We start from the raw sequence: 21549 nt of genomic DNA, 5'->3' as shown, positions 1-21549 counted from the left end.
AGGGACCCCATTTCAATTCGGAAAGCATCTTAAATCCAATCCTAAATAAAACTTATGTAATGGTAATCCACTGCTGAATACAGTGTTCTCCAGTATCATGCTACAGTTATGAGTATTTCATATAATGTTTTTTCAGGTTTTCTTATTACGTTATTATCAATGTAACATACAAGTTTAGTCCATAAACTTATATTCATTAAATATTTATAAGCTGAAAGGAGTTAGAGGCAGTAGAAAGAATTGGTAGAAAAAGCTTTACTGAAAAACCTTAAATCTAACTAAAGTTTCGCTGTGGGATACGAATTTCCTCTCCAAAGCTTTGTGTCAGGAGAAGCTGCCATGAATGAAGTAAATAGATAAAATGTAGGTCCTTTGTAGCTAAAAGCAGGCTGTGAGTAACGTGCTGTGGGTTTTTTTTGAATCCTAATAATGCAGCAGTCCTGCAGATCATCTTTGGCTGAGCTTATGGCGAGGACGTCCTTAGACCTGGAGCTGGATCTCCAGGCGTCCCGAACGAGGCAGAGGCAGCTGAACGAGGAGATCTGCGCCCTGCGGGAGCTGCGGCAGCGTCTCGAAGATGCCCAGCTCCGAGGGCAGACCGACCTACCCCACTGGGTCCTGCGGGATGAGCGATTCCGAAATTTGCTGAAGGAAGCGGAGAGGCAGGTACGGCCGCGTGAAATGGGCACTCCGCGTGGTTGGAAAGCTTTTATCCAGAAGTTCTGGGTTGTGAAAACACCTGTAAAGGAGCTGTGCTTGCAGAGCTTCCTTAGCATGGAGTCTTTCAAGCCATTAGTGTTGCTTCTGTGTTCTTGTAGTTGCTACAGTGAAAACATGACTGCATGATTACTAAGCTGGGTGTTTAAAGGAAGGCCGTTCCTGGAGAGTGGTTGTATTTGCTGTGTCAGGAGTGGTTCTCAGGTTGACTCTTTTGGACAATGTACTTGGGTGGTTTTACTGTGATGAGTGAAAAAATACTAGTTTAATCTCAGTGTTCTTCTGTTTTATTCATTCACGTGATCATTTTTATTCTTATGTTCTCATCACTTGTTTTCAGACAAGACAGACCAAATTTGAACATCACCAAGAGCAAGCAGCTGAAAAGATGCTCAAGAAAGCATCCAAAGAAATATATCAGCTGCGTGGGCAAAACCAGAAGGAGCCTATTCAGGTGCAGACTTTCAGGTAAGTGGTAGTAGGTACTGAAATAGTAAACACTTACAGTTCATTGAACCTCTCTGAAGCATCTGATTCAAATTCCTTGTCTTGTGTAGGGCCAGCAGTCTCTAACTGTATGTGTGGATTTGGGCATGCGACTTTCCTTTAGGCTATTCATAGTGCAACCAAAATAAAATCACAATGTTAGTATTATGAAATATACATCAAATAAAGAAAAGAAAGTCTTCAAGTGCACACATAGCACACATTACGAATTGCACTCTCCCCATAAAATATTTCTTGATATTCTAGCTGTTTTCTGAACAAACCTTTTCTCTTTGCCTTATTTCCTGTTTCATCTCTGTTGTGTGTCCCCTTTAGTTTTATTCTATATGAGAATTTTAGAACTTTTTTTACTGGCAATACTGAGATGAAAAGCTGTTGGTCCTTTAATATACTTTTTCTTAAATTATGTTGGAGCAGGAAAAGTTTTCCTCATAGAGAGACAGAGAGAAAGTTAGAGCAGGAGGGTTTTTTTTTTTTTCTAACAGCTTATATTTCTGGTAATAAGAAGGTTTCTTATGCTTTGTCTGCAGAGATACAAAGTACATGACAAAATGAATAAAATGTTAGATGTACCAAGTGGAACAAAAGCTCTTTTCAGTGATTAAATTCTTACCCTTTGTTTACACATATCCATTTTTTTAGAACTTATTTTACTGCATATACTGTTTGCCCATTAAGGAAGTGAAAAGACAAATCTGCATGTCCTCTTTATTTATTTGCAGACACTATTGCAAAATTTGAAAGGGTAAACTTTTCATTACCAAAGGGGTTTATACAGGACTGGAACTGTGGCAGCTTTTTAAACTGAAATCACTGATGTCAAATAAGTTGTATGAAGCTGCTATTGAAATTTTCAAAAATAGTAACTGTGTTCTTTTTCAAGAGTTTCTTTCTAAAAGCATAGGGAGTTGTATTTTTTTTTTGTAAGTTTCTTGCACTCAGCAAAACATGTAGGTAACAAATAGTAAGCGATAACCAGAGTAAAGAAATAGGGTTTTGGGGAGAAATGAACGTGTATATTTGACTTCCTTTTTATCTGCTTTTTTTCGATCACAGAGAGAAGATAGCTTTTTTTACAAGACCAAGGATTAACATACCTCCTCTGCCAGCTGATGATGTATGACGTGTTGCATTGTAAACATGAAGTATTTATCGCTTTTATTTTAATGAAGTTATTAGATTAGCCAAGTTTCTTTAAAAAAATGTGCAAAAGCTAATATACACGTTTTGTAAAAAATAAAAAAAGTAAAAAAAGTAAAAGTAAACAAAAACATATATATAAATATATATATACATATATTTTATAATAGTGACTGCAACAAGGCTTGGTTTTTCCTTGTTGTGAAATTGACATCTCTGAAGACAACTTATTTTATAAAAGATCGACTATCCTGTTAAGAGCGTGTACAGTTTTTATGCTGTTTTATTTGACTTAAAGGCTGGAAGACAGAAACAAAGTGAGTTCAGGCAAATTCACTGTAGTGTAATTTATTTATAGTGCCTTTTTTCCTTGAAGGAAAATACCTACTTTAAGATGTATTTTAAGACTGAAATTTTGTTCTTCAGTATTTGTCATACAGTAGAATGGAACCATTGAGCTGGTTTTGTTTCTGATACCTGAAATGAAAATACTATGTTCTAAAATTGTCACTTTTTTCAGCTTTATTATCTGTAGCTTATTATGTACATTGTATCCTTTAGCACTGTCTGTGTTATAGCGAAATATTATCACCTGCAATGTGCTTAACACTGATTAGGAGTGATGTTTAACATTGCAGAACTCATTTGCATGTTCTTACTGTGCACTAATAGATTGTTTTCATTTCAGTTGTGTCTAAAATATCTTTATATCCTTAACTAGAGTCTCGACTTAAACGGAGGAAGGAAAAGGGTGGCAGGTCTTTGTTTTGTTGTTTAATGAAGGGGGATCTAAAAGAACATTTTTGAGCTGGCTGTGTGGAAAAACTGCTGGATACAGCATTTCTGCGGTTTTTAAAACCCTGGTGTGATTCCAGAAAAGACATACACACTAATTTCAGAAAGCAGCTGCTGTTAAGTAAGGGTGCTTAAACACATGTTCACCTTAAGGCATATGCTTTAAGGTCACTACATGTGAGCTTTGTTGAGCAATGACACTTTCCAGAAACGAGGTGTATAATTCAGGAAGACTCACTTCATCTGTAGTTGGACCAGCTAAGATCCAGGAAGAAATAATTTTACTTGGGACCTTTCATTGTACTGAAGGACTGTCACCCTGAATTCCCGAGAATGCCAGTTTTGTGTCCTTGCATCCTGCAAATATGTAAAAATACTTCTTACTAAGCTACTATTATAGAGTTTCTCATATTTTCTAATTATACATTACCTACAAAGAGAGGTGCCCAACACAAGACCTATTTTGAAAATTTCTGGAAAAACCCAGAAAGGAACAGCATGCTGTCTCTTGATTAAAGGGATGTTACCAGGTCAAATCGGCTCCAGATTTTTATGTCGGGAAACCAAAAGAGTAATAAGAACAAAATTGTAAGCAGACTTAACAAAACCTCTGACCAATAGAATATGTTCAAATATTTTCGAAATGAGTAAGTATTGCCCGTGAGTTTCAGGAGCTTGTACTGTATTCCAAGGTTGAAGACCATGAAAACCCAAAGGTGAAACTGAATTGCTTGGAAGTGATAAATCACTTTATCCAAGCTGAGGCAAAAAAAATAGAAAAAAAAATGTAAATCTAAATCATTAATCAGGCATTATGATTAACGACATTATTTTTAAAAGAGTACTCCCTGTTTAATGGTTAGCCTCTGATCATTATAAGCATTGAGTAATTTGGTGGCATAGTAATGTATGTGAAGTTAAAGCATATTTAATGTTTTAACATGCTAACCATCCTGACATCCCTGTGCTTACCAGTGAGTGTTGGTAGGTATATATTGAGTTCCCCTGGCTGAACTAAAGATGTTCAGAAACTATGCAGATCGACCCGATTAAATTACGGAATCAATTGTTAGTGTTTGGGTAAATGTCTAGGGACAGCAAGCTTTTCAGCTCTCATTACTTGAAAAGATCAGCTAGTCAGAATTTCACGTGCCTCATTTTGGGGACGGACAGCTGAGCTAAGGGCTGTTTCCCCCTGAACCTGGTCAAATGCTGGAAGAGGTTCCCCAGAGAGGTTGTGGCCATCTCCATCCTCAGAGGTGTTGGAGAGTTTAATGGAGACAGCCTTGAGCAGCCTGGGCTCATTAGGTCTGTTTGGAGCAGGGGTTGGATGGGGCCCTCCCTTCCAGCCTAAGTTATTCTGGGGTTGGACAGTGATGGGGCCGTGTCTCATGGTCTGTTTGCCAAGGTTTCTGTTGGTGTTTCTAAATCGTGGCTGCCGTCGGTGTCATCGGTGTCTTCTGTGAGTCCGTGATTCTGGCTGCTGTCGTGAGTTCGGCTTTGATGTGGTAATGAGTTATCATATTCAGTATTCATCTCTCTTGTTTTTGTCACAGTTCTGTATGATTGTGTCATTTTTTTATTATTTGAAAGTACTTCTTCTACAAAATAAAATAATTTGCCATAAATGGAAATAGTCTTGTTCTGTACTACAATATAAGACATCTGAATGGCTTATATTTACCACATTTACAATGCTTTCATAATGAAATTTTGTATAGCGCTGTCATTTAAATAGTAAAAAAAAGTGGAAATCCCTGAAATCAGAGAATGTAGAGAGGCTACAGTGAGGGACTGAAATGGATCCACAGTAACAGGAATGGCAGGTATCTTCTCCCATGTGCTTTAGGTTTCTCGATAAGTTTACAGCTGTACCAGAGGCTGCATCATAAATTTCTAGATTTTACAAGTAATTTCACTTGGGATATGTTGAACTGCCTTTTTTTTTTAACAAAAGTTAAATTTGTACTTTGTAGCTGTGTACTGGAAATACCTTAATATTAGTATCTCCTTAAGGTCTTACTGCTGATCCTTAGGTGGAAGCCACTTTAAACAAATTTAAGTTAACTATTTGAGGCCGATCTGCCCTGCTGCTTGCCCAAAGGGGACATTACACCCTGATAATGGTAGAAATGGCACTCACAGTTTCCTTCTGCTACCCCGAGATGCAGAAACATGGAGGAGGATGTGGCCCTGACATATGACTCTCTGTGCAGCATTTGCAAGGCATTGAGGGAATGACAGCTCAGGTTATTTTTAAACTGTTTGCCAGGAATAGTAATTGGAAATACCAGCCCTGTTGGTCTCGCTGCCGGCAGGGCCAGCGACAGCAGTCGGAATGGGTAGGTTGGAAGGGGGGCTCTGTGCTAAGGATGAGCTCGTGTGTGTGGTTCTTGCTGCACTTCTTGTAAGCACTTTGCAACACCTCAAGGTAAGTGCTGTTTGAAGAGAGCAAGGGCTTTTTTAGGCATTAGGGGAACTTTACAGGCTGGTACTTTTGTTTTCAGTTGGATGTAAAACTCCTGCGAATTAGGTTTTTAGGAAAGAAGACACTTTACTGCTTGTTTTGAATCTAGTCTATTTTTTGACTATAGGAGGATATATCTGTGAAAGGAGAAAAAAAAAAGTTTACAGAGATTTGAAGGACTTGAGAAAACTGCAGGGTAGCAAATCCCCAAGAGTCTTTTCCAAAACATCACATAAATAGCATTTTCTTTTTCATGAGACCACTCAATTGAAGAAGTCTAATTAGAAGGAAATAACAAAGAGTAAAGTTGATTTGTGGTAAGTTTTTGAGTTCTGTGAATGTCATTTAAATGTACTTTGTATGTTTATGTACAAAAGTGCTGGTGCTTTTAAAAAGGGTCAGTATAAACCAATTCTGGCCTGTTTTAATTTCTTGCAATCTGTCAAACATACCTATCTAGGTTATAGAACATAATTTTCTACATTGAATTATGCATCCTGTCCCTTTAATGTGTTTGCAGTTAGACCATACCAAGCTAAAAACATACATCCAGCAAGAGATTGCATGAATTCAGCTGCAAAAATACACAAAAGAGAAAATGAATTTAGAAAATATTTCCAGGAAAAAAATGGAGGGTCAAGAGCCTCTAGCTCATTTGATTAGTGCAGCAAATTACCGTTCTGTTTAGCATATGGTATTACATCATGTAACATGTCCTGTAACACAGAACACAGAAATGCCCAGATTTAGATGTCTATGTCTGACGAATTAAATGCTACTTGCTGTTTTTCTTATTTCCTGTTCATAACCTGATCAGAGAAAATTGCAGATACATTAACAAGAAAATGGATTAAGTGCCCGGTTTTGTTTAAGCGCCTTCGCAGCGCTCAGCTGGCCGCTTAGCAGCAGTCTCAGGGGGACAGGCAGCAGGCGGCCGTGGCAGGAAGCTGGAAATTTCCTATCCGTTTCCCGCAGTTATCCGGCATGGTTGGAGCGGGCCTGTGGCTGGTGCTGATGGGGGAGTGACGGTGAGAGGGCCGCAGTGCTGTGCACGCGGGACACGGGCACATCCCTGTACTAACGGGTGCTCCGGAGAGGTGCGGGGGCTCCACTGGGTGCAAGATTAAGGGCTGAAGTTTCCTAGTAAGATCCAAAATATGTGGCTTCTGGTTGGAGTATCATATACGAGGAGTGGTGGAAACCTTGCGCAGCCTACAGCCAAGATTCGGGGCAGTGTTGCAGCCAGACCAAAAAAAAAAAAAAAAATACCGGTTTGTGCAGCCTGTCTCAGCCTGCCGGGTCCCCTGGGCCAGCCTGCTTGCTTAGCGCATCCATAGGACCCTGCCCACCCAACGGGGGACACACAAATCCTGCAGAACTGCGCCGGGTCCCATCGAGGTGAGTGGAACCCGCGCGTGCCCTCTCTGCGGCCCGTGCGTGTTTCTGCGGGTGCCCACCCAAGAGCTCCCTGCCCCCAGCCCTTGCGTCTGCTTGGTATTTCACAGCGTTCCACGAATAATGTCTTTAAGGCACCTCCATACGCACCGTGTTCAAATAAGGGAAAATGAGCAGTAAGGTAAGTGTCTGGGTATGAAACGTAACATTCCCCATGTTCAAACATGCTTGAGTATTCACACGATGTCCTCAAAAGAAGAGGTAAAAACTCTGCCTTTCCGAATGTAATCCTAGAGGGGCAGGCAAAATCAGTACCACCAGGATTTTTGACATTACTATTTTGTCGCAAAACTCAAAAATACACTGTAGAGTAATCTCTAGTGAATATCTAAAAATAATGGTTCTGAGGGGTAACATATTGGTACCAAAATGTGGAAGTCAGGACAATGGCAATTGCTTTTTTTAATAGATCATTTTAGGATGTTCACGTTTTGAAATATTTCAAAGGAAAAACCAAGGCGAACCTTTGAAAAGAGAGGGTGGGCTGGCATGGAAGGGCTGCACTGAAGAAAAGGCGGGAGGCTGCGGGATAGGTTAGACCCCGTGCGGCCTTGGGATTAGGGGGAGCATGAAGTAAGGGTAGCGGGGGGTCTAACCCTGTGAGGGAGACCTGTAAAGCTGGGGTATGATACAGAGAAGTCGATCTGGATAAGCCTGAAATGGGGAACTGGGAGAAGGAAAAATGCAAGAGGTGATGAAACTGTGGGATGTCTCATCTCCAAGCTGCTGTGATTGCATATTTCATAAAGATGAAAGGAAATGATTATGACATTTACGTGTTGCTGCAGTGTCAATATGAATATTTAATTTGCAGGCAACACACTTTTACTACGCTTTTCCATCATGAAAAATGTGTTCGTTATTGCTGTTGCCAAAAATAAATAAATAAAGCCTTTTAAAAATAATTAGGTCAAGAGAAGGAAAAAAAAAAGAGCAGATGTTTTAATACAAATTTAATACAAAATACATGGGGAAGGGTAAACAAGCTTCCAGCTTAATCCGGCAGGATTACAAGTCGCTCTGCCTCCCTCTGTCTCCTCTCCTCTCCGATATCCTATAGACGGGGATGCAGTCACATGATAGTTACTGCTTCCTCCCCATGACATCACTGCTCCTGCAGCCACACCACCAAGGAAAGGATGCTATTAAAATCTTTGGGACGGGGCTAAATGATGTTGCATTGCAGGTAAGAAGCGTAATCCTTGAAAAATGAATTTGCCAGTTGCTCCCGTGCTGCTCTCCCCGTGCTCCGGCTCTGCCAGGCAGAGCTCGAGCTGCAAAACACGGCACCGGGTTCCTGTGCGAGCAGAGGGCTGGCAGGTGCAGGAGCTGCCTGCGCGCTCCGTGCGGATCTTGCTTGCTTGATCCGGCTGGCATCTCCTCTGGAAGCGCTGCCCGCTGGAGCTGCAAAGCTGAAGACGGCCCCTTGTCCGGGCATTTTGCTCTGGGTCCTTCGTGTCTTTGCTAAATCCTCTTTTTACGTGAGCAGCCATCACTGGGTCGTGCAGAGGGAGGACAGCAATATTGTTCTGCTTATGTTCCTGGTTTTTCCTGGATTCCTAAAAGAGGTTGTTATATGGATAGATATATCTAAGCTTAAAAAGGAATGAGGATTAACTTGCTTAGGGGATTAGCAAATGTATTTGTAGAAAGTGGATTTTCCTTTATTCTTAACATTTGCTGACAGTTTGAAAGTACGTAGCCTGGCAGGTTTCTTGCATAATTTGCTGTAGCGTAGGATAGGTTTTGTTTGTCATCCAAGATAAGCAAGAAAAAAATATTTTCCAAGAAGGACATGCAAGATTACAGGCGCATATTCCTTCTTAGACAAAATGCATCACCAGAATGCTGAAAAATCTGCACAAAATGGATTGTTCGGACTGTTGATATTTATATGTCAAAATCCAGAATCTATTTTCTTTTCGTGCTGTGGGAGTCTAATTATGTGCTCTGTACAAATATATAAAGACATATACTTGCAGTGAAAATGAGGTGTTTTTTTTGTGGATTACCTTTTTTATATTATTTTTTTCCCTTTAATATTTTTTTGTTAACACAAATGCTAGAATGCAAGGGGCTGCAATCACTTGTGAGCCTTTACCAATCACAAAAAGAATATTATCCTGGTTTTATGCATTCAGAGTTTTTTGCCTTTGCCAGAGATGGAGGATGACTCAGCCACAGGAGCATCGGGTGGATAGTCAGGTGACTTTTCAGCACAAAATGCAGGAAGTTTTTACTCTTGAAAATCTTGTCCTTTGTTTAAGTAAAATTTTCCCCTCTATCAAAAACGCTGACAATTTGCCATGTGTAGGATCTCTGGATGCACGCCCGTGTACTCGGTGAGATTACCTAGGGGGAGATTCCCAGTCTCCTGTGTTGGAGTACGTAGCATAGCCTCATGAAGGATGAATTCTGGATTTGCGTGATGAGGTTTGCAGTCATAGCAGAAAACAAGACTCTGCAAAGTCTGTTATGTTATGAAAAATTAAAAGCAATCATGAAAAAGGGGTAACAGAGACACCGTTTTTCAGCACTGAGACGCAAGAGCATACAAATGTAAGCATACAAATCTAAAAGTCATGTTATGAAAACATAGTAAGGGCTATATTCTGCTGGAGTCAGTTCTTAGTGTTTTTTTCTTTTTTTTTTTTTTTTAACTTCCTCTGATCAGTACTTTCTGGCACCTAAAAATACGCTGATTTGTGGCTTTATTCACAGCACACACCGAGACTTGGCAGTTTGTTCACATGAAGTCCCCACTAGAATTGCAACCAGTGTGTTTTACAAGCCCGATGTTTCTCCCCCATCCTGCACCACCATGGTATCCCATAGTGCAATATATACAAAGCAGAAGTTCTCCTAGTCTCTTGATCCAAGTCTCTTGATCCAGGCATTTTTCAAGCAAAAATGAAAAGCTACCACTCTAAACATACACGGAGGCAACTCGAAAATTAAATAGCAGTTTGCAGACCTAAGTACTTAACAGTGTGACCTTGAAAATCCCTGTTCCAACCTATCCTCCCCTGGAAGCCCTGGGGCTGCGGCAGTGCTTCACCTTTGGACTTGGAAATGTGGTGGGCAGACCTAGCACGCAGCATCCAGGAACATCGAGGACATCAGGAGAGAGCCATGACCAGCCTGCCCCACGCACAGGTGATTTTTGGAGGTGCTGGGTTTTGGAAGCTGAAGGTTCACTGGGCCGGAGAGGAAAGTAGGTGGGATCGTGCCTGAGGGGCAGTGCTTGTGGTGGGCAGAAGACAGCGGGAGGCTCTCACCCTGGTGGTGCCCTGGTCATTAGGCACGAGGTAATGTGGGTGGGAGCCTTGCAGTGGGCAGCAGTTCTATCATGGAGACATCAGTGGTGCTTAACGTGCGCTTCAGCACGGCCTTTGCGTAACTAAAACAGGTGTTTTGGTGGTCAGTGTTACGTAGCATAAGCCTCTCCTGGCTCTGTCCTGCTTTTAGCTCAACTTGGGGCATGACCTGCAACCAGCAGTAGTGCCTCTAGGTAGCGGTCCTTATCCAGTCTGCTTTTACCATGAATTTCCAGTTAGTATGACCTCTAGCATTTCCTTCGTGGAAATGACTTGTTGCCTCCACTGCCGTCATGAGTAGGAACATGGTAGAATATATGGTAGAACAGATTAAGGGCTTTTCTAGCACAGATATATCAATCCTGTTTTAAGTTGAATGCGTAAAAAAGTTTTTCAGTGGGAGAGGTAGCACCATGCAGCCCCCTGTCCCTCAGTCCTGGCCTGGGGCCCTATGGCAGCAAGACCCTCTGTCCCAAGGGCCACTGAAGCCAGGGTGAGTCCCCTTTGGCTCTGCGAGTGCAGGGAGATGCAGAACAGAAGCTACATGTGATGCTAAAGCAATGGCTGGGTTTCCAAAATCTTCTGTCTTCTAAATGCTGGTTTCTTACCCCACATTCTCTAGGGTATCCAAATTTTAGCCGATGGAATCAGAACAGATTTAGCAGAGGGGCATCCTTTCTTAAAGCATAGCCGTAAAAATGCAAAAGCGCATCCTGTAGCCAGTAGTTCTGCACTCAGGCTGCTTCCACCAACCTAGTATCAGCCCAACCTGTTTCCTGGAGGGACCCTTAAAACTGTGGAAACAGCAGAGTGAGGTAAACGTTTACACCCTGAGCTGATTTTGAGTTATGGGAGTGTAAAACTTCCACTTGGAGCTGGTAGTGAAAGAGCTGGGATTTTCTTCCCCCCCCTCCTCCCCCCTTTTTTTTTCCTGAAATAATTGAACTGAACTCATTTTGCTCAAATTTTCCAAGGAAACTCAAACTGAGACCACACTGGCTATTTCCACAAAGAAATTTTCCTCAGAAGAGAGAAATAAACCTGGAAAGAGCAGAGAGCCGTCTGATAGCGTGAGGGGGCTGCCGCTGAGTCGCTGCCTAGGTAGGACACAGCTTTGGCTGTGGAAGGCTCCGTAACTTGGAGGCCTCCCAGGAGGAGGACGGAGGGAGGGAATGGGGCCATGGATCGCTACGAGAGCTGCTCCCGGTGCCAGGGAGAGGAGGGCGGTCCTGGCCGCCCGCTGCGCGCTCCCGATCCCGCCGGGCCGCCAAGGACGCAGCTGGCGCTGGCCTCGGCGCGGCCGCGTGCGCCAGGCCCCACGCCTGGCTCTGCCCGCCCTTCTGGCCAGCCCCGCTATCACCGCCGTGCTCGGGCCATTGGCACGTGCAGCGGTTGAGAACTCGTGTGTGGAGACTGTGGTCGAGCCCAGAGCAGTCTTCTGTGACTCAATTTTCCACTTTTTCATCCCAAATATGCCCCCCCCCCCGCCCTTTCTTCCAGGACATCTCCCCTATGATCTGGTGCCCTGTGTTTTCTGAGCTTGGCCTGTGGCTTCAGAACATTTTCCATAGAGGTTACTCAGGGTAAAACTGCATGTCGAAGATTTACTGCGTACTGCCTGCCATATCGCAGCAGGAAAATATGTGGAAACAGAGCTGTACGTGAAAATGCTGCAATGTTTTACAATAATGTTCTAGGCACCACAGCCTACCTGATGTTGTATTTTGGGAGGTGGCAGATACTTGCTATATTATTTACTCAAGTATGGGAGCCCTGCAGTTAATGCTAGAATCTTAAAAAAAATGAATTTCACGAATTTAATCTCTGTATTTTCCCAATTTAACACTTCTCCACTTCTTATGTTCTGTATTATGTTTCTAAAAAGGCCTGTAATCCAATTCTGAGGTTGTTTTAGTTTCTGACAAGTCAGGACCTCGCTCTATTTCAATACTATTTTAACATTTTTCAAAAAAAAACATTAAGATAGAATAATCAACCAACTTGCTCAGCCTAAGATTTTTAAAATGAATGATCTTAAAGTGCCTGTGGATCTTCTTCAACCTGGAGAAAACTGCCAGCGAACAAACTGTCAACTCAACAGTGATCTATATCACAGATACGGACAACTCAGTTTTCATAATTCTTTGATTTTCAATTCTGGAGCTTAACACAAATGTTTTTTATCTCTAAATGTCAAAGATCCTTTACATCCCAAAGGAGTTTTCCTCCCTGCAGCTAGTGACTGTTTCCTCTTAACTCTCATTTTGTGCATTTGAGAAGAGTCTTCCTCTCTCTTCTCTCTAGCTCCCTCTTAGATAGCAGGAGTGGAATTACATTTCCTCCTCTCCTTCTTGTCCCCAACTTAAACAAATCTGCTGCTTCCCACCCCTTCTTCAAAAGTCATTTACTTGAGATTCCCCAATCTTTTCACTGTGCTTTTTGTTCATCTCTTTCAAAGGGACCTCATAGTAACCTTCCTTGCTGATTTTTATGCACTATTGCACCTATTTGCTGCTGCTAGATGGAGAGCTCTCTGATTCCACCTGTATGATCAAGTATCTCCAGGCTGCCCAGAAAGGAGTCTCCTTCTTTGGAGATATTCAAGGCCCGCCTGGATGTGACCCTGTGCCACGTGCTCTAGGTGTCCCTGCTGGAGCAGGGGGGTTGGACTAGATGATCTGTAGAGGTCTCTTCCAACTTTAACCATTCTGTGATTCTGTGTTTCTTCAGCCCTTTGGATGGAGCCTGGTAGACACCAGGTCTCACTGTGATTTGATCCCTTATGAGGTGGAGGCAGAGTGGTTTATGAAGGACTATGAGTTCTATCATCTCACCTCTCTAGATCATGGTCACTAAGCAGCAGAAACATCATGTTTCAAGACTCTAGGTTGAGACAACAGGTCTACACCACAAAATGGCAATACTACAGCAGTATAGTGAACAGCAAGGCCATTTCACTTGACAGAATAATTCACAAAAATCATAGGTCTGGAGATGCCAAACCTATGACAAGAAGTGTTAATGGTGGTAAAACTAGTGCACAATGTTTGAGTTCTTCAAGCTAGCTGTACTCAGAACAGTCAATATAAATATCAAGGCCCCAGAGAGAGTGTGATTTTTTTGCCATTTAGTAAAATGGTAAGACTTCACTGTTCACAATTGGGTCCTAAGAAAAATAAGTCCTGGAAGGTTTTGTTGTCCTCTCTGCCCCTTTAGTCTGTGCAGTGCATGCTGTCCTAGGGTGTAGTATGAGCACAACTTATCTGACCACTCCTTCAGATCAGTGATGTGTTCACCTCTGGTGGAGTGATCATTAAAACGACCTTAAATCATTTTAAAAGCCTTGCATGTGAAGTAAAACCTCCCCTGGTTTCTCTTTGTATGTATATTGGCATCACAGCATAGGAAGCCCTGAGGCAGACTGAATTCTGCTTTTTCATGTCAGCTAACTCATGCCACATTTGGTAGAGATGGAATAGATGATGCTTTGGATGCCCTTGAAAAGTCATGCCAAACAAATATGAATTAAGGAACTTGCAGTGCTCTTTTAGGCTTCCCCTTTCTTCTGTCATCCTCTCACCTGATTTATTTCTTCCTTAAGCTCTAGCAGAATAGACATTGGAAGATACCTGTTGCTGCTTTCCTATTGTTATGATTCGCATAGTGAAACCCACGCTACTATCCTCAAATAAAGTAGCATGAAGATGAAAGCATATAGGTGAATACTCATCTACTAAAAATATTTATTAAAAATTCAGTATCTGTGATTTGTTCAAAGTAACCTGAAACTTGTTGGAATTGCATTAAAAAGTCTACTGCCCGCTGCAGTGCAGTGTGTCCAATTAAAACACAAAACAGGATGAAGAGAATGTAGCATGGAACTAGCAGGTCTAATAGCAACAGGCGAAGTCCAAGACTTTTCCTTTGATGACTGTTCAGCTAGTTGTTTCCCATCAGTATACTTTTCAGCTTCTTTGAACCATGGGATGTTTTCATCTGTGCTTGCCATGTCAAATATATTTCAGGTCAGATCAGTAAGCATAATACCTAGAATGTTAATTCACCGATACAGCTCTTCCACCTATGGCTTTTATGTTCATTCATGCTGCAACAATGCTATAAACCTGAGAGGTTGTTAGTCTTTACATTATAAATGTAATTTATTACTCTTCCATAAAACTTAGTGCCAAGGTGCAGTGCATCATACAGCTAGTATGAATCACAAGAGGATGAATTTACTTGTTGAGAAATTTGCAAGGAAAAAATCCACACATGATCTCTGTAGTCCTTTAAAAATAATAAAAAAGAATATAACAGAAGACAGCTGGTCCATGTGGTACCCACTGGGCTTTTTTGTGTGTCGCAGCCTCTTCTGGCCACTGTGTTAGTATCCTAGACTTGTTTGCAGGCACTAGTCTCTTTTTTGCCCTCTTTTCACAGGAGGCTGCAGTGATTAAATACTTTTACATTTTCTGGCTTCTTACAATTATGAAGCCTCCTGAGCTTTATCTATTACCATTGCTTCTAGTTTTTCTCATGTCATACCTCAACATCAGTAGGGCAGCACCTGCTTATTTCTGGGTTTAAAATATCAAGCATCAAGGGCAGTTAGTTGGGAGATCTGGGAGTGAATTTCATATTGACCTCACCCAAGGTCTCTGGAAGATGTTTAGGAGCAGTCAGGAGAGGCTCAGTCTCCAGTATATCACCATGGCCAGCCTTGATTTATGAACTGATCTTTGCTAGGACCTTGCTCCACAGGACAGCAGTGGTCTGAGATGAGTCAAAACCCAAGGAAATCTGTTAATCAGACTCTTGCAAGAACATACTGAGTTCAGGAAATTCTTGGTTTGGTTGAGTTTCTTTGTTTCCTCATTCAGCTTTTAGTAAGAATCTATTTACAATTATTAAAATGGAGTATTGGAAAAAAATGCTTAGTTTTAGAGATCCTGAACTATTCAGTAAAAATGAGAGCTCACAGTGAAGAGCTGAAGAAGGATCTCACCATATTAAGTCACAAGGGATAAAACAGATATAAATCAGAGTCAATAAAGCCAGAGTAATGAGGAGAATGACCCTAGATGTGCATAAAATTATAGTCTCCAAACCAGCCACTGTCTCTCATGAAAGATATCCTGGAGTTAGAGCAGTCTGTTTAATGAAAATGTTGGATGTGTGCCATAGGAAAAGCTATTGGAATGTCAGGAATTATTAGGAAAAGAATAGAGAGCCAAGCAGGAAACATTTGCTATGACACAAATTATCAGCACCTGGAAAAGTAGTGAAAAGGACAGCAAGGACATCCAAGACTCAGAATGACAAAATGACAAAATACATATACCAAGTAGTAGAAATATTCAAGACCTTTCAATAGATAAAAATTGTCAGAGTATCCAGATCTCCTAGATGTTCACGTGATAGGAACAGTTACAAGCTGCAGTCCTTGCTAATTCTGCATATATCTGTGTTGTTTTCTCTTGGATTGTTAGGGTCAGACTCATTTGATGAGATGTGGATGCTTACGGTCTGACAGCTGCCATCAGGGAATGGAAATTGGCCCTGCTAGGGAACGATTCACCTCATTCTAAAGTAGGTGTCTAAAAACATCAGCTGAATTGCACCTGAAAAAAGTTTCTCTCTTCAACAGCTATGAAAGGAGTCTAGATTCTGGTGTCTGGAATCTAGAGTCTGGTGTCGATAACACAGATTTATGTTAGGTGAGACAACTCACGTTGTCTCATTGACTGCAGTTCATCTTTGAGATTCATTTCTCCTTAACTGATGTGCCTTAAATTAGAATATCTATGACAGAGCTATTTCTGTTGGTTATCAGTACCACTTGCAGAGAAAAAAGCATCTCTACAGGACAAGTTACGCCACCCTGAAGTAAACCTTGAAGGTGCTTTGTTTCAGAAGCCTAATTTAGGTGAGATAAATAAATTTAAAATAAAGAGAAATAAATCTGTTTGGTGCTTTGCACTTAAGACATGAGATGGGAACTCTGTAGTATTCAGTTCACAATTGCTATAGCTGGAGTTTATTTACAATAATTGGGACTTTCAGAATCTGCTATCACATTTCTGCTTTAAGAGTATGATATTTGAAGTGAGGTTTAAGGCTGATAATCATACAGCTGCAATTTCTACACCAAGGTATTGGAAGGCAGTAGAGCCCAAAATTTGTTTGTTTTCCAACTGTTTCATGGCCCTCTGGTGTCTAGGACTTTTTCTCTCTCTTAAAACATGTTCTGTAGCACGTATTTTAGGGTAGATTCAGGCTGAGATTGTCATTACCCTACATACTTGTGGTCTGGCCTAGTATTATCCATCACAATACTGTCATGTGTTGAGCCTTGGCAACATACTTAAAAAGCTATTTTTTTAATGTGATATAGCCAGTGTTTTGGGTAGTTTTCTTGTTGTGTTAAGGAGAAAGGCCAATCCTTGCAGCACATCAGTTCCCAGAAGTTTGTTTATATTATAAGAGGGGACTGCCTAGGTGCAGGCAAGCACTCTGAACTGCATATTCTTTATAGGTACTTCTTCCTTGCACAGAAATAAACGATTGAAGCAAATGGGTGGTAAAATACCAGTGCAAAGTCTTCCTAGCACAGTGGTACAAAATAATATAGTCTAATCCATTCACCCGGTTTTGGCCTCCTGTTCCAGTTCTCAGTCAGGGTCCAGAAGACACTGAAGTAAAGGTCCAGCTGCAACTTCAGCTCTCTGGCATCAGCCACAGCAGCCCATCCTCAGACTCTCACTTCCCTTAGGAAATGTAGGAGTGCATTCTCATCTGTTTTACTAAGAAGTAAGTCCTTAAAGCTGCTGTTTTTAAAATTGCCTCAGTCCTGTGGCAGATTATGTGTGCTCCATGTGCTCAGCGCTGCATGGGACACCTGCTCTGCATTTGGTTTCCTTCCCCTGGCCGTGACTTCTTTGCTTGGTTCTCTTTCAGGCAAACATGCCACGGTGCTAGGAGATTATTTGATTTCCGCACTTAAAAATGCTTGTATAAAATTATAATGGTGACCTGCTGTTTGCCTGTAAGATAATGCTTTTCTCAGCTGCTTGTGCTGAGCCCACTCTTGGTGTAGTCCAAAAAGTCCTACCCAGCAGAGTGCAAAGAGGCAGGCACTCGGAAAGCTGAGGATTGCTGCTCGTTATGTCCCTGAAATCACCAACAGAGAAAAACATTAAGTGAATAGGATTCAAGTAAAACAGCCAAAAATTAGACTTGAAAAAAAAAGAAGGAAATAAAGAGGGTTGAGGGTAGCAACAGATTCCGGCTCACAGACAGTAGATTAAAACTTATCTGCCACGATTTTTTGCACATTCTAATTCTATAATTAGAATATTTTTCTCATTGATTTAAAAATCCAAATTCTGTACATATGCAATCATGGTGCTGGTCCTCTAAAACTCCTAGAGCCTGTATCCATTGCCATTTTTCCTTCTGCATTATTGCTGAGGTCATGATAACCTCATCTACAGTTAGCCACTTCTTAGCTAGCCGCTTTAGATTACAGACCCAGGGTACTCTCCCAAAGACCTCATTTGCTAGACACTGGTTTTAGAATGGATGTGATTAATTGCTCTTTAAAGCAGCACATCTTCCTCTGTCTCTAAGGGCAGCTTAGATAGATGTTACAGTGTAGACACCAAAATTCTGGGTGGCTGAAGGTTGATGGATGAATCCAGCCCTTTGTGCCTAAATTACTTTATTTACTAGATTTCTATTGCTACTAAAGGCTCCTCTCATCAGGCATGATATCAGCATTTTCTGGAGTTTGGCATATTGTTGACTATCATCTTGGGACCTGACCTTTCAATGAAGGAGACTATGTCATTTTTGCACTAAGCCAAATGTTCCTGAGGTCTCTGTGGGAGGGAGAGGTATGGTGGTTCTGAGTTAAATTTTTATTGCTTTACTTACCATCATTGTAAAAACTAGGTAGAGTTTTCAGGGCATCAGAAAAAAATGCTATTTTAGTTCTTCCGTATCTCTAAGTCTGTAAACCCAGCGAGCATCTCCCCATGAATTTCTGGGCTGAAAATGCCCACTCAATCTGCTTGCTAGAAAGACTCCTATGGCTCTAGAGTATATTTTATTTCACAGCCTACTCTGGCTTCCTTTTTAACTACCAAGTGCCCTGTGGTAGCTGGCTCTTACAGCTTGGGGCTGGGTATCTTTACACGTCCTCTTGTGCTCTAGCAGTGCATGTGGTGGCTGTTTCTCCTCCTACTTTCTTAAAAGCAAATATGGAATGTTTGTCTGTGGGACAGCAGATAACCACCCAATTCCCCAACAGCAGTTCTGCTCCTAGCGTTTGAGAAGAAAACCTGAAGAAGATGCTGCCTTTCAAGAGCCTATATGGAGTAGATGTGTTCCCAAATTTAGTCTTCTAAAAAAATCATTTTGAGCAGTGAGTGTAATGTGCATCAAGGCAGGGACAACTGCATGTGGAAGAAAACAGACGATGCTGCAGCATTATGAGTAATATTGCCACGTAAGCGCTGTGCACTTCGGATTTTCCATGATGAGTATTAATTTCTACTGAATTACCGTTTATTATCTGAGCTAGTTACCTTGCCTGTGAGATGACCTCCTAGCAGTCAAGGGCGCTTCTTCACGCATGTGATTAGGAGGCATCGTTGAAGAGGAACCCTTGAACCAACCTGCGTTTGGGGACTCTATTTGCAGGAGAGCTAGTAGTTCTGCCCTTCGATGCTGTGCGTTTTCTATGTGCTTTATTGATTTGCTAAGCCTGTGGAATTGTCTTTAGCAATATACATGCAGTGGCATTGCATGCATTTCAATAAGTGCCTCCTAGAAGCGCTGACTGAGGCAAACTTGACAGTGGTTTGTGGTGGGATTTTGGAAAACTCCTAACGTGTCTGGCAAAGCTACATGGTTTTATTGAAGTGCTTGTTCTTCCCCCACCTACAGACCCTAATATGGTTAATGCAGGAGACATGAATGGTTCTGGCAACCTGATGGATTTTTTGGATGAGCCTTTCCCTGACGTTGGGACTTATGAAGATTTCCACACCATCGACTGGCTGCGGGAGAAATCCCGAGACACCGACAGGCACAGAAAGGTAAAGGGAATAGGCTTTAATATATCACAGCCCCTGAGTTACAGTCATCCTAACTGTGGAAAAACAAGCAAGTTTCCAGAATTCTTTCTTCCTAGCTGCTCGTATAATTTCAGTAGGATTTATGAAAATATGTATGTGGTGGATCTTGAGTTTGTCGGTATGAAAGTGGTTTCTGTCACTTAGAGTGAACAGGAGCATCTCTAAGTGTGATTGGGACTGGGTACTAAGGAACAATGTCTACTGCCCAGTTAAGTGAAATAGTTTTTGTTGTAAATGTGGTATAGTGAAACAGTGTCAGTCTGAATCAGCAACATGCCTATGTAAAGTACATAAATATATATTGTTTCAGATTACAAGCAAAAGTAAGGAGTCCATATGGGAGTTCATCAAGAGTTTGCTGGATGCCTGGTCAGGATGGGTTGTAATGCTTCTCATAGGACTGCTGGCAGGTATGTGTGTGTGTCAGAGCTATGTCCAGAACCATCTCACCCAGATTTGCTGCAGTGCCATCTGCTTCTGGTTTTCTTTCATTGTCCAAGATAGTTATGCATCCATATAGTTACAGTACTTAAAGAAAATACTCACTTGGGAAGTCTCCTGCTGAGTGTTGACCTAGAAAAAATGTTAACAAATAAAGGGATTTTCTATTGCTCTTGGAAATATGTTTCTGAGTGCTTTATCCATGATGGCCTGTTTAACTTCCCGAACCTTTGAGTCACACCAGTAAATTTTATTTGTTAGGGTTTTTAACTTGTCTTCAGTTAATTTAATTCTGTGAGTGCATACTACCATGTGGAGAGAGAGAACAGTGGTTGCTTATGATCAAAGGGAAGCTTTGTATACTGCTAGATTCACTGGGTTATCTTCTCTATACATGCAGGAAGGGAAAATACGATTTCACACTTAGTTCCAAATCTGCTTCTAAACCAGCAGACGTTGCACATATTTAACAATATGCTCAGATGGCAAATTCATTAATTTCCCAAATTTATCCTGTCTTCCACTAAGTTTAGAACATTTTCCAACTTGGAAAACTGCACTTCTATTTCTGAGTTGAAACACTGCTGTTAATGGTTTTTATGGTTTTTTGTTTTGTTTATTTGTTTTATTTTTATTTTTTTTCCAATCTTATCAGGGCACTAACTATCAGGCTGGTTGGTAACAGCATGGTGCAGTTTCATACAATTTCCATTCAGCTCCAGCGCAAATTTCTTGCTTACCAAGGGGCAAGTTTATTTATTATAGTTGTTTTAAAAAGTTTGAGAAGAAATTGTCATCGCTGACATGAAATTTTGGCATATTTGATGAAATACGTTATTTTGTGGTGGATTGAAAGCTGGCTGTACGGCCAGGCTCAGAAGGTTGTGATCGGCTGCACAAAGTCCAGCTGGAGACCAGCCACTACTGCTGTCCACTGGGGCCAGCGCTGGGGCTGGTACTGTGCAGAGCCCTAGTTAATGCCCTCATGATGCAGTTACTGTTGTCCCCTTGCTGGGGGTGAAGGCACAGGTGGGACTTGTAAGGAGATAAGAAATAGAGGAAGAAAGGTGCATCTACAGGTTCCCAAAGGCTCCTGAAAAAGTTATTTAGGTCCAGTAATGTAAAGTGATCTAGAAGTTTCCACCACACCAATTTAGTCAACTATATCTTTCATGTTTTGCAGTAGTTTCTGCAGTTGTGTTAAACCGACATGACCAGAAGTCCCCTAGTTCCCCAGTCACGAGGCCCCATTGCTTTGTGGATGTATGTCTGAACGGAGGTTTGGGCCTGGGAATGGAGCTGCTGAAAAACACGGGGTTTGGCCAGATTAGTTTTCAACTGGATCAGTGGGGTCTGTGGGGTGATTCATTACAGGGCTGTACAAGTGCTGGTGCTAGGAAAACATTGCTGAGGGGAGGACTCCAGGAGAAGGGGTAGGATGGGACCATCCGTTTGGCAGTAGTCATCACTCCTGTCATTTCTGAAGTGTCATTGAAGTGGCTCCCTTCAAGTCCCAGAAAAGCCCAGGTAAGAAGGGAATCTTAGGAGGGAGGGTGTTTGGTCCAGCCTC

At 41.7% G+C, this 21549-nt stretch overlaps 2 protein-coding genes across 3 annotated transcripts in view; both read left to right on the top strand.

The window, feature by feature from the left end:
- WWC3 (WWC family member 3) overlaps positions 1–3554 on the top strand; it is an 87781-nt gene extending 84227 nt beyond the window's left edge. For both annotated transcript variants that reach the window (XM_088520228.1, XM_088520227.1), the window contains exons 21-23: positions 436–666; positions 1058–1185; positions 2281–3554. In XM_088520228.1, coding sequence (XP_088376354.1) covers positions 436–666; positions 1058–1185; positions 2281–2347 — 426 coding nt within the window. In that variant the 3' untranslated portion in view covers positions 2348–3554. The remainder of the gene's footprint in view (positions 1–435; positions 667–1057; positions 1186–2280) is intronic.
- A 4657-nt stretch (positions 3555–8211) lies between these two features.
- Positions 8212–21549, top strand: part of CLCN4 (Cl-/H+ antiporter 4) — a 39037-nt gene continuing 25699 nt past the window's right edge. The window contains exons 1-3 of the mRNA XM_010227587.2: positions 8212–8267; positions 19348–19499; positions 19849–19948. Of these exons, the coding sequence (XP_010225889.1) occupies positions 19356–19499; positions 19849–19948 (244 nt within the window). The 5' untranslated portion in view covers positions 8212–8267; positions 19348–19355. The remainder of the gene's footprint in view (positions 8268–19347; positions 19500–19848; positions 19949–21549) is intronic.

This window comes from Tinamus guttatus, unplaced genomic scaffold, assembly GCF_059628265.1.
Source record: "Tinamus guttatus ecotype Peru unplaced genomic scaffold, ASM5962826v1 Tinamus_guttatus_pri_ptg000083l, whole genome shotgun sequence".
NCBI lineage: Eukaryota > Metazoa > Chordata > Aves > Tinamiformes > Tinamidae > Tinamus > Tinamus guttatus.
The sequence above is the reverse complement of the archived record's forward strand: the minus strand, read 5'-3'. Positions and strand labels throughout refer to the sequence as shown.